The sequence below is a fragment of the Helicoverpa zea genome, chromosome 8, assembly GCF_022581195.2.
Source record: "Helicoverpa zea isolate HzStark_Cry1AcR chromosome 8, ilHelZeax1.1, whole genome shotgun sequence".
Classification (NCBI taxonomy): Eukaryota; Metazoa; Arthropoda; class Insecta; order Lepidoptera; family Noctuidae; genus Helicoverpa; species Helicoverpa zea.
Genome location: NC_061459.1, coordinates 3,818,893 through 3,833,188, shown reverse-complemented (window position 1 = coordinate 3,833,188; position 14,296 = coordinate 3,818,893). Strand labels below are relative to the sequence as shown.

The 14,296-nt window shown below is 34.4% G+C and overlaps 1 protein-coding gene across 1 annotated transcript; it reads left to right on the top strand.

Annotated features, from left to right (window-relative positions):
• Positions 1-359: 359 nt before the first annotated feature.
• Positions 360-7,832, top strand: LOC124632506 (cytochrome P450 CYP12A2-like). The gene is made up of 10 exons (XM_047167365.1): positions 360-774; positions 2,558-2,679; positions 3,104-3,237; positions 3,449-3,558; positions 3,645-3,761; positions 3,964-4,242; positions 4,324-4,471; positions 5,683-5,895; positions 6,507-6,678; positions 7,098-7,832. Exons 1-10 carry the CDS (start codon positions 710-712, stop codon positions 7,247-7,249), a joined length of 1,512 nt encoding a protein of 503 aa, XP_047023321.1. The 5' UTR covers positions 360-709; the 3' UTR covers positions 7,250-7,832.
• The last annotated feature ends 6,464 nt before the right edge of the window (positions 7,833-14,296 follow it).

The following is a 14,296-nucleotide window of genomic DNA, read 5'->3' as shown; positions in this document are numbered from 1 at the left end:
GCACCTTATATAATAAACATATTGTATTTTTTATTTTATGAAATATACCTTCAGTACAATGGGGCCGTTAATACTTTCGTATACTAGGTACCTAAATAAAAATCCCAAAATGTACAATCATTAAACACACAAATGAGCCTAATCTACAACACTAGACATACCTAATCAGCTTTCGAAACTGGTCAACAAAACCCCACCACAGGTATCTGTCCAAAAACTAAATAACAACCACCAGATTACCAAATCCAAACTCTAGCACAATGATATAAGACTGCAATTCAAATGGCAGCTACAGTAGATTTATCAAACGAATCCGTCCGGAGCGGGTTATTATTATTGAAGGTCATTCACGTTTATAAACACTGTTCTTACAGTCATAGTATAATCGTCTCGGAAGATCATTCGTTTCTCTAGTGATCAGTCACTAAATATCGTTGTAATCCCATATTCAGTCAAAATTAGGTACTTATTATTCTGTGTAATAAATGAATGAAAGTGAACGGTCGATGATACGATTTTAATCGCAGATTCGTCGCGAATTGTGTGTGTAACAGTGTATGAACAGTTAATATTCCGATGTTGAAGTCTCTAGTTGTTTACCTGTGTAATTTATCAAGTGTAGTGTTGTTTTATATTATCTATCATTCAAGTGACACGTAATTTGATAACAAATAACTGTTGATCGCGTTATTGTGTGAACAACTCTAAAATGATGCAGACGACGAAGTTTAAGCCGCTATTTAATTTAGCGGCTGTAAATAAGGAATTTATAAGGTTAGTTTTATTTTTGTTTAACCTATTTAATTGTTAAAATTTAAGAAACAGCCTAGACGATCAGTTACATTGGGAAATATAAGGATTTGTACGATAATGATAGCGTAATGTTTTGTCTAGATGGCGCCTAAGCGTGTTGCTCAATGAAATGAGCGCTTATTAAATTCATTAAATGTAAATAACAAATCGTTATGTGTTGTGCGTAATACTGTTATGTCTAGTTTCCTGTATTATGACTTGATCGATATGAGCAAAACAAATATCTACAAAGGTAATGTGCAAACAAAAGAGAATAACATTTATGTAGGTATTTAGTAAAATTGCCTTTTTTTAAATAATATTAAGGAATCGTCTGTTATTTTTTTATTTATTTATCTCAAAAGCAACAGAGCTACCTGTACCTATATGAGAAAGATTATAAATGTAATATCTAATTTGTTTATTGGTAAAAAGCGGTAAAAGTTGCATTTTTACAGCCAGTTTCTTCATCAAAAGTTAAAGCCAAAGTAAAAGTCAAAGTAATGCCTAAAGTAAAAGTAACGGTCAAATTCAATTTTTCTATTAGTTTTGCTGTCACTTTAGCCTTGAAAAAACGTATTTGACCGTTACTTTTACTTTAGACATTACTTTAACTTTAACTTTTGATGAAGAAACTGGCCGTTAGTCCGCTAGTTTATTTTAACTTAGGTTTTTAGGTATACGTTTTTTGGTCAGTAATTATTTTATGTTTATTTAACTTTCGCTCGAAGTTAGACATGCATATTTCGTGGTTAAGGAATAATAGGTAGAGGCATAGTAATAAATTAAGTAAATATTTAAATACGTTGATAACAAGATAAGTATACATACCTACCTACATGTATTTCTATTATCTAAACATATACAAATATAAGAAACCTATGCTTAGCAAGGTATATCATCTATTCATTTTATTTAGTAAGGCTATTTCATCTATGCATGACAACACTAACTAGAATATATTTGGACAAACACTTACATAAATTATACTGTTACTGCTCTACATGATAAAAAAATTACTATAATACCTATGACAGGATATATCCGTAACCCGAACTCGCTTTTGCGTCTTCGATTCTAGCAACAGAAAAATTGCCTCTAGAACACGTTGTACATTCAATAGCAAGTTCGACGTTATTATCCTGAAGATAAAAACAAAACAAAGAACACAGTCAACAAAGAAACAAGTCACAAAATAAACAACTGAGTACAAACCTCAGAAATCTTATCTCACCAGACTTAATATAGTAGGTATTATGTTTCTATTATGCCTTAAGTTATTATTACACCTGCTCTTGATGTTATCTAGGTACCTATAAATAAAATCTACTTGTATCGATAAAAACAATTCATCTTATCACCAGGATGTGATTGATAATATCGATAATTTATCACAATAGAGTGGAGTTAAAAGTACCTACTTAGCTAAATTAGAGCATGAAGCGGGTACAGATAGAGTAGAAACTACATAGTCATCGATATCGGGTTTAACGAAATACGTAACATTTATGACTACACCCAGTTACTATATTAGAGAAAGAAACAAAAAAATGATCTAGATCAAAAATAGTCAATCAAATTCCAAAACGCGTACTAACCTCTAATCTCGGAGATCAAAGGCACAGCACGAGGTGAAGGGCGGAAGGGATTTTGACGTTTTAAAAGCTATTTTCGCAACCACCATTAATTTCTTATTGATTTTTCCTGGTGTAAGTGAATTAGAACGAGATGAGATATTAATAAACAATCTTCCTATCGTTTTCAGAACAGTAGCAGTCGCAAGCCCTGCGGTAAAGCCAACAGACACCAACTTGAAATCATGGAGAGAGATTCCTGGACCATCGTCTTTGCCCATCATTGGGCAAATGCATCACTTCTTGCCCGGAGGTGAGAAAAACTTGAGACAAAACCTCGTATGATTATAATTCCTTCAGAATAGTCGCTTGGTTAATGATTATATCTAAAAATAACAAACAAAATATAGTGTTAAATGATGAATAAAGATTACATGATGAGAACTATAAAATTAGAGATTACGTAGTCATTTTATTAATGAATACTTACATAGACACAATCTGTTGGTTCAGGACTGCTAACTTTATAATTTGCTTTGAACAAAATAAGTATTGTGGAAAATGACGACCACATAATAAGCAGTATGTACCATAATGATACACAGTGAGAGTACAGTAATGATACCTTAGAAATATCTCTTTGGATTTATTTCGTACGCATTTAATACAGTAGAATTAGGAATTTAAATATGCACACATACACAACCATAATTACAATGTTACTGTTATACTTCAAGGCGCCCTAGAAGGCATCGAAGGACCGGAGGGCACCATGAAAATCTTCGCAATGTACGGCCCAATCGTGAGGTTCGACCCCATGTTCGGCAAGCCGGCTATGATCCTCCTTCAAGATGCTGAAGCGTGTGCGCAAGTGAGTCTGTCAATAACTTGTTTCATAGTGTCCCAAGTAATTGAGATGTCTTCATAAAAACTACACATACACAAAATACACAATAGACAATATATTTTTACATTAATACATAACTCAATACCAACATTTCTAAAACTTCTGACGAGATACGATCATCTTCACACCAAACCACATCGAAAAACTGGATAACTGAATTGTAAACCACTCTCAGGTGCTGCGAAGTGAAAACTGGCTGCCCGTTCGTCCAGGATTCATGTCCCTCGAATACTACAGAAAAGAACATAAGAAAAATAAAACACGCGTTACCGGACTTATTACTGAGTAAGTTGATGTAACGATATACAAGTATAAGTATAAAGAAAAATTCTTAAATGAATCAATATAAACTGTTACGTATTTGCTTGCAGCCACGGCGATTTGTGGAAAGAGTTCCGGTCGACGGTAAACCCCATTATGTTGCAGCCAAAAACAATAAAATTGTACACGAAAGTACTTGATGAGGTGGCACAGGATATGATTGTGAGGTAAATATGGTTTCTTAAGCAACACATAATAAATTAATTAGACACTAGGGATAATTCCACTTATGTCTTCATCATATAGCTGTTAAAGTTTGACGATCTACATTTGTACCAGACGATACCTTTTGTAGACCGTCACTATAAGGAATCTCAAACGGTCATTAATTCTACGACAAACTTAACCTTTGCTCAAAACATTTTCCAGAATGAAAGAGAATCGCGACGAAAAGAACATGATCTGCAACGACTTTGATAAAGAAATGAACCTGTGGGCACTGGAATCTATCGGGACAGTCGCTCTTGGCTGCCGACTGAACTGCTTTGACCCGAACCTGCCTGCTGACTCTCCGGAGTGGGAACTGATCCAATGTGTCCATGACCTGTTTATAACAGGGAACGAACTTGACTTCAAGCCAAGTCTTTGGAGATATTTTGCAACCCCCCTGTTCAAGCAAGCCATGAAAAATTATGAGCGTCATGAAAAGTAAGTAGAGTTGAGTTAGATAATTCCTGACATAGTTTCCGACATTGTAAAAATGGTTGCCATAAATACTCCTATTTTCAGTTTAACGAAACACTTCATCGAAAAGGGAAAAGAACAACTAAAGAACAAATCTGATAGCGAGAAAGGAGTTCTGGGCAAATTGTTGGAAATCAATGAAGAAGTAGCTCACATAATGGCCAGTGACATGTTATTCGCTGGTGTAGATACGGTATGTATAACTTATAATAAACATGATACTGTTTTTGACAAACTTAATGGCGATTTGAAATATTCCGCGTGTCACTGCCCAGAAACTATTTTTAGATATTTTCATATCTGAGTAGATGGGGTTGTAAGGAGTATGAACCACATACACTTATGCTAGGAATTTATACTTCGGCCGTTCAGAGAATGCGTTCCTGACACCTATCAGTTAGTCACGACTAGTGATGGGCACAACATAACACTGAGTTCGTTACCGTTCCTTCAAAATGAACCGCCGCATTATTTTAAGATTATTTTCGTTTTAAATTGGCGGAATCATTTGTTTTATATTTTAGTTATTTAAGTGGAAACCAAAAAAAGGTAATATTCATATAATAAAATTGTTTTATTTATTCTTTGTTACAAGTACATTGAATTGAATGTGCGAACAGAATATTAATCAGACTCCGATTTGCTTGAGGAGGTGGTGTCTTCATCATCATCTTCGCCTACATGTATAATTATATTATTATCAATAACAGAATCAATCCTGATATCTCGGTCTAACAAAAGCCGGGTAATCAGATAAAAACAGATCGAAAACACTTGAAAAACGTGGTCTATGCGCACGAAACGACAACGGACGACTGTTTTAGCGTCACAAAATGGCGGCCCATAACGCCATTTGGGGTTACCATTTTTAATCTAAGTATAAAAATGCGGTTTGGTCATAGTTTTATTTTTATATTTCATAAAAGTTATAATTAAGTCTTATAGTCCATTATTTTCCAATTCTTAAAAAGAAAATCAAAACGTATTATTTTATATTATAACTGTATAAGAACAGATTACGATACTTGCCTGTTATTTTTAGCACAGCACTACAAAATATAAACCGCTGACATAACCTTGTAATAGCGCAGTATAGATTTAGAAAAATATTGTTTACCAAGTTATTTGACACTCAGTTTGGCACAAAATTATAACATTCATTGATTATTGATATAATAATGTTGTTTTAATGCTCCTCAATTGTTAAAACGGTAAACAACCAGCAAAAATATTTTTATCGTAACTGCAACGCCATTGCAAAGTTACGTCGTCAGTTCAATCGCGACGTGTCAGGAACGCATTCTCTGAATGGCCGAACTATAGTTTCATTCCGCCATTAAGTCTACCGAGAACTATACTATAACTGAAACAAGTACTTCCTCTAACAAAATATATTTTACACAGGCGGCCAACACAGTCACAGCTACTCTCTACCTTCTGGCAAAGCACCCAGACAAGCAAGCCAAATTGAGGGAGGAAATCATGTCCAAGTCAGAAAAGAGACCCTACCTAAGGGCTTGTATCAAGGAATCCATCAGAATAATGCCAGTTGTGTCAGGAAATATGAGAATGGCGACCAAGGAATATAATATTATGGGCTATAGGATACCGAAAGATGTAAGTTTATTTGTGACTTTTTCGGTAATAATTTTCAATTGCTTTTGTTTCTATTTTTTTGCACTATGATTGTCGCTTTTGGTTGGATGGATGGATGGACACTAGCAGATTTTCCGGTCTGTTTTTCTGAGTGGATCTTACGGGTGATTCAAGCAAACTATTGACTACTATACCTATTCAAATAACATAGGGAATCTGGTGACAAGATTATGTTACTTAGAATATGTCTCGCATAAAAAACCCGAGTGGAAAATCCGCTGGTATCAGATCTTCTACATATTGACAGATGTGATGAAATAATCAAAATAATGTCTAGCATGTACCGTACAGATAAACAGCAAGTCAACCTACCTCAACCTGTCAAATTTTTCAATAGATTTTCAACCTTATCACAATAATGGAACGTTAAAGTTCGATTGGAAAAAAAGAAAAACCGTCGTACCACAAAAACTTGTAAACGCCTGTTAAACACTTATCTAAAAAAATGACAGATTACGACGTTGAAATAAGATCCGTTTTGCAGCCACACTTTTATTAGACAAGTGTTCAACAGATGTTTAAGTGTTTTTAGTAAGGCTGTATGAATTTAATGTTTGTTCTCCCAATTACAGATGCACGTTGTGTTCGCACATAGAGACATGTCGTTACTAGATGAGCACTACCCGAGGCCCCGGGAATATATCCCGGAAAGATGGCTGGCCAGCAAAGACGACCCTTTGTACTATGGGAACGCTCATCCATTCGCACACGCGCCTTTTGGCTTCGGAGCTAGAAGCTGCATAGGTATATTTTCTACTTTATTTTGGAACTTATGACTCTCAGCAGAGTATCTGATAATAAGTGAACAATATCCCGAGTCAATATAAATCCAAAATTTCTATACGGTTTTAAATACGATGTGATTTAGAGTGCTAAATAAGTCAATAGATATTATAGATTAGTAAAAATAATAGGTGTAAATTCTGCATTCTATAGCAATTTTGGATAAATTAAATTGCATTGCAACACAGCAAACCAACATTCTTTCGACTTCAAATTGATAATTGTCAATTAATGATTTTTGGACTCTTGAATATTGACTGATACCTAATTTCCAATGTAGTAACAGTCACCATCAGGTTATAAAATAGGTAATGTAACATTACCTACAGTCCTTAAAAAAAAAATTATACAACATAATTTTTCCCCCTTATCGTTCCCAGGTCGTCGTATAGCTGAACTGGAAATGGACACATTTGTGGCGAGACTAATAGAAAACTTCCAAGTGGAATGGTTTGGCCCCCCGCCGACAGTACAACAAGCGGCCCTCAATTATATCAAGGGGCCATACAACTTTATATTTAAAGACGTGTGAATAAAGTTCAATTTTAGTTGTATTAGTTGTAATCCTCGGTATAAGGTGATACGCTTTTATTTTAAGTATACGGGCTTATCGTAGACAAATTCTTTGTTGGCACTAATTTCCATTAACGATATGATACCTTAATGTCTGAGAGATAGAATATTGTTGACAATAATACTAGACAATGCACAATAATGTGTTAAGGTATATTTTAGAAATGTAATAAGAGCCTTTGAGATTCGAAGTCACAAAAAAAAATATGTAATATTCTTTTTTTTTTAGAAGCATAATAGGAGTTAGGTGGAACCGTTTACCGGTGGAAGCATTTTTATAAACAAAAAATTACGATTTGGTTTTTTAACATTGTTATAAAAATAATGTTAATAAAACTTATGACATTAGAGAAGGCTTGTGTTAGGAATATAAGAATAGTGGAACAATGACGATACAGTGATAATATCATAATAGATAGATAAAATATAAATAGTAGAGCTATTTTTGCTGTGATGTTCTGGTGTACCATCAATTTTAATTGTAAACATACTTATCATAAGCATTGTTATAATTTTTTAGTAAAAAGGGTCATAAATATGCATTTCGTTTGTTTTAATAATATTTCATACGAATATAGAAACAATCATAAAATGTGAAATTATATTTGATGTCTGTGAAAGTAGTGGTTTTGTGAAATAGCAATGCCAGTATCATAGAAAAAAATAATATACGTTTACCCACAGATAAAATATTTAGATTTTATACATTTTTTACATTGCCCCATACATTTTTTTTTCACCACAGTAGGTTAAACTTAAGTGATAAGAAATTAGTTCTGTGCAAATTTAAACAAAAAATTGTATTTCTTGAATACAATCTTGTTTTTGATAGAAAAAATACTTATTAATGAGTAAAGTAACCATCCACGAATAATTTGATGAAAAAAAAGTACTAGAAAAGGATTTTTTCATTACGATCTGCTTAAAAATCTGTTTCAAGGTAGAGATTTTTCGGTATTTCGGAAAATTTTGTAAAACTGTAAATCCGTAAGATTTTGCTGAACATATATTGTGTTGTATTGATAGGTAGTGACCCAAGCTATCACCCCCTGCAGTATGTCGTGCTATTTACTGGACACCCTGTATATGTTGCAAAGAGATTCAAGATTTCCCTCTGCTTGCGCAAACAACTTTTAGATAGATAGACACTTAAATTCGAGAGCAATAGTTGATAAGAGACTTTCACACCGAAGGTATGAATATTATTCCATACAATTTCATGATTCATTCATTAAAACACGTGCTATCCATTATTTAAGTATGTAGTTACACGTGATGTGATAATTAAATCAACAAGAGGTATTTAAGTAATTGTTTTCAATAAGATTTACATGTGAACGACAAAGTTCAACATACTGTTTAAATAAGTTTAATTACAATTGAAACCTAAACATTTTTGCATAAAGAATTAAATATTCGGAAATAAATACTACAATTTATAGTCTTGCTCAAAAACTCCATTATGAATTAATACCTACTCATATTAGAAAACGGAAGAGTTTGAAGAGATGTTTTGAGTGCAAAATAATATTTCAGTCTAGTCCATTTATTGAGAAAGCCTATTTTATCAGAGTGCGCATAGTTCCACGTTATGGGCAAACCGCTGTTGGATACGACTTTTCTGTAAAATCTTCATAGCTTGAAGATTTTAAAGAAAAGGTGCATTTTCTATTTGTGAACAAGTGTTTGGTACCACTATCTCACCTGATGGTAAGCCAAGATGAGGTGAAAGATAGTGCCCATTAGCCCAGAAGTAAGCTATTCACTCTTCATTTAATAGTACCTACGTCTTTAAATGAAAAGAAAAAAAGTGAATGTCAAACTCAATCTTGCACAGTCGGATAAATTACATAAATCAAACCCCTTTTTCTGCCCTTAGGCATATAAACAAAGTTCAATAGAAAGCGATACAAAGACATTTCGTAAAATCGTTTAATCTTCATTGACTTCTATCAAACGGGGATGAGATTATTCGAAATAATTAGAAGCATTCATTACTGCTAAAAGACAAAATACTTCCCTTTTCACTGCTTATTAATTAAATTCTTTGGATTAAATAAAAGGCGTCTTTATCTCACATTGAGAGCATTGTGTATGAAATACCTTTTGAAATCTATTAAGCATTGGATTATTGCTTTATTATTGAATTAAAGGGTGTATTAATGTATTCTTATGTGTTGAAGATTCCGGATGGTTAAGGAAAGTACTTACTTATATTTTACTGATGCAGACTGAAATTGGACAAATTAAAAACCTAACAAAACCTACGCCTTTTTAATCTGTACTAGGTACATAAAAATTCAGAGTACCATCTAAGAAGGAATATGTATAAACAAGAAATAATAATAATGCCTCCAGGTAACTTCTGTTCCAGCTAAAACTAGGCAGTAGGTACTTGACTTAAAAACAATAGAGAGTAGCTTAGCATTCCACCTTCTTAGAATGAATGGAAATCTTTTATGTACACAAACACGTGGCTTTCTTTTCTGATTATCCAACAGCGTAACAGTTTGAAGAATCCTGGACAAAGCTTTTGAGTAAAAGCTTAGAGCATATAACTTAGAAATCTCTGGGCGAATAAGTCTTCCAAAATAAGAGAGATTTCTCAACCCTACATAGTCTTAGCTTAGCACATACTTAGCTTATAAAAAAAGAAAGAAAAAAAGAAGCTACTACTGGAAGAGTGTAGCTTTCCAACAGTGAAAGAGTTTTATAAATCGGGTACAAACAAACAAAAAATATTTCTTCTTTGTCATACTGGTATAGATAAATAAATAAAAAGTGTGACCTATGGGCCTGTTGCAGAGGGGAAGACGCGGCTTTGGCGTTTCCCGTTGGTTAAATGCTCTAAGATTAAAAGAGTAGAACCAACGCCGCGGGCGACTGGAGGTACAAGACGAAAAGGTGACTGTTTGTTTAATCATATTTTGTCGCAAAGCTTCTGTTTATGTTGCTTACAATGAATAACTAAACAACAATATGCTTCACGGAGTGTTTCTTTATTTGTTTTAAGGTGCCTATCTCTTTTTCACCATTCGATAATAAACCAACACATGCTAATTAGTATCAACCCATATTCAGATACAATTTAAATCACATCCATCCAAAATAATGTACTAAGTAGGTATTAATACCCAGCTAAAGTATTCACAAGGTTTCTATACTTCAAATATTTAATACAATTCACAAAAAAGTTGAGCAATCGGGTACACACAATATCGCAATCCAAGTATTAAGTACATTTTTGAGTGAAACACGGATCCGTTCTTATTTATTCCATTACGAATGGCCGGGGCAAATAAAAGCAATGTTACTTATACGGCTTAAGGCGCTAAATACAGGATTGGGGGAAGTCTAATACCCTTTCAAGGCATTTGTTTGGAGGCTTTTAGTGAGGCCTAAAAGGAGCCCCCAATGTTTGGCAACGCTTAAATAGAAGGTACCTAGTAGCTCTTTGGTATTGTGTAGGTATGGTTGAGCTTCATATGATTAGTGATTGTTAATTGTGTTTATTATTGTCTTGTTATTTATTTGGATTATTTTGCTTTATTTTAGTAACTGTGATGTAACGGTGATAAATGGGGAAACTATTTATAAAACATTTTTTAACTTGACCAAGTACTTCTTTCGTTAGCACATTCAACCAAACCCATCATAAACTAAGTATACAGATTCAGAATATTAGTATCTACCTATTTCTACAAGACATATTTTCGTGAAATAGAAACACTTTCCGCGATTTCCACGAAAAACGGTTCCGCGTGTCATAATTTGAACCGATATTTGTCAATCATATGCTGTGTAAAGATCTATGCGCAATAACGGAGCAGAAAATTCACCAGTGTGAAAAAGTATTTCACATTCAGTTTATCTCATGCATCCCACACTTCATATTACTCCATTTCATGACCAATTTTGACTCCCAAATTATATATATATACCTATACTTGATAGATTTCCACTTCTCACTCAGGCCCATCATCATAAAGTACGGCTTACGAATCTCAGATCAATCTCGGCCAGTATTCATGGCGCGTCGGTGCATGTTATGAATATAAACCGGTTCAAACCGCCTTACCTTATCCATCATGGTGAATTATTGGGAGCCACGGTGGTGAAGATTTTTATGGTGTGTTGGTAAGAAGCAAGACTTTTATGGGGTGTTAACTTACAAATTCATCCATTTTATATAAGGCTTGTGTTTTGTTGAATTCTGCAATAGATAAAATCAATGTTTTATTAAAGTTTGCATAATCTATTATATGACAAAATATACCTACTTGTATCGTGTGATATTACGTATTATAAAATAGTGGTATTTATATTTAAAAGAGTAGTAGCTACAATAATTCCTCAAACTTTGTACGGTAAAACAAAGTTTTATAGCCAATTTGTTTCATGAAAATGAAAAGCTTCATCCCACACACCAGTCAACCAACTAACCGCTGACATTTAAACTTCGCCAAACAAATTCAAAATCAGATCCATAAACAAAGTAGAAGCTTCTTAATTCTAAAATTCACTTCATTTTTTCCCACTAGTGAAGTAAATAAAATTCTTTGTTCAATTTATTTAGCACTAGCAACAGTTTAAATATATTCTTTTATAAACAGTTATGAAGCTACGGACTAACGTTCGTAACAATGTAGCTAACACGCATGTGCTCGATGCACGAGTCCTTACAGCACCGATAGCGCCGGTAAAAGCTCGTCGATACACATGCGTGTGTGAGTGACATTTTTATGAACGTTATTAGGTAGTTTTACAACTGTACATGTTTATTCTGTCCTGGTTGGCAGCTCGGAGGGCAACTAACGAACTTGCGCAATCTTTGCATTCTTCCCGCAAGACTTAGTTGTTTGCGGAGGCGACAGCGGAAGGTTTTATTCTTATTGTCCGGTAGGAAAGTAAGATCTGAATTGTAAATGGTGTTTGGACCAGACTCACCTCGCCTTAGACAAGCTTTGTGACCTGGACTTTGCATAGATCAGTGATATTGCATCTTTTATGCATAAACACCTTTTTTGAAACGTAAGAACGTGTTCTGGGTTATCTTTTAATTTTGGAAAACCTGCCTGTAAAAGTTTGTGAAAACCTACTCAATTTGAACTACAGTTTCAGCTTTTCCCCGCATTATTAATGCGAATTAATCACAGGAAACTTATGTTAATAACTTATCTTGCACTATTGGAAAAAATACTATTCATGATGTTTTGTTCTTCAGAAAATGCTCCACCTTTTCACCACATTAAATATCAGGGAGACAAAGATTGAAACCGAACCTGCTTCACCTAAAAATATCCATAGGGGGATAGATAGGTGTTACCTTACCAATAATATTGATCTATCCAATCCCATGTGTAATCTAAGATTACGTCACAATACCCTCCAAATCGGTTGAGCAAACCAAATTCAATTGGAACGTGTACGATTCCAATTCCACAGTAAAACAAACAAAGGGCCCATTGACCCTCGTGCGCCATTATTGAATACGAAACGATAATATTTGTAGGACGACCAACAATATTCTGGAGCTACCTATTTCAATTACAACAGTAATTGGTCTTCGGGCCCTGAATGGGGAGTAGCGAATGTGCCAAATTGATAAGAGGTCGAATCAACCCCCGGACTGTCACAATTGGATCGAACGTTTGTATCATCTTTAAGGAATGTTCTGTGTAGGCATTTATCATTCAATTAGAGACGAGAAATGTTATTGCTCCTATAACACGTGTCAATGAGGTGGTATCAGAAACAACTGAAGATATTCAAAAGCGAATTACGACTAAAGGTCATGGCACATTATAGCGGCACCGCAACAGCACGGCTGCAGCACGGCGTCGCCTCGAATTAAGACTACGGCTAGCTGCCAGCGCGCTAACCACGCGCTGTCCGCTCGCCGTCGGCGCGCCGGCCGCGATGTGTAAGCTTGCTGTCACCGCAAACTCAATATTATTTTAAGACAGTTATGATTAAACACGACGCAATGACGTTGTTTCGCTGCCGGCTCGGAGTCGGCGCGTAATTAGCACGCCGTCGGCGCGCTGTACGCATGAGGTCCGCTCGCTTGCAGCACGCGGGCGGCGAGCCGAGTTGTGTGGTAGCGGCAAGCGCGTTGACTGCTCGCCGTTGGCTTTTTCATATTGACATTACGAAATATATTATAATATACACGATTTAATGCTCTAAATTGAATGACAACTTAAATGCTGGTGTGGAGCCGTGCTGCTGCGGTGCCGCTATACTGTGCCATAACCATAAGTAGTATAAGCTTCATTATTCAGCGGACAGAACCATAGATTATACACTATAATACTGTAATAGATACGCAACTCGTGGTACAAAAATAAAGATTTTGACCGTGATCACCAGAGGGCGCGGCAGTAGCTTTAGTACCAAAAAAATCCGATAGGTGGTGCCCATTCTATAGTACTATTGATATTTTAACATTGTTAAGATGATTGAATTTAAATATTCTAATCAAATTCAAAATTTTATAAATAAATACCAAGATTAGAATTCAATTTATTTCAATCATCTAACAATCTTAAGATAATGGATAATTTAGTAAAAAAATGTTTTATAATAAAAATAATAACACTGGTTATGTATATTTCGTTATTTATTTATTTATTTAGTCTTTTTTTATAATATTCAAGTGCTTGCTGTTTGATATGGTCATTCTTATCAAATTTTGAAATTTTTCCATTTAAAATCCTATTCACCCCTGTACACCAACTGTGTATAATCAACTTAATTGATAAATCATTAATAAACTCAATTAGTGCTTTTTTATGTCGCTTACAAGTTATAACGTTATAATCACATGCACAATTAATCATATATTTGATTTTTTTATTCAATAAATTTGATTCTGGGCAATCACGTAAACATGCAACAATTGTGTGATAAATATCTGTCATTAAATGATTGTCGCTGGGATGAAATAAAGATTTTTTAGTATAATCAACTTCATAATTGAATGATTGCAAATCAACTTCAGATC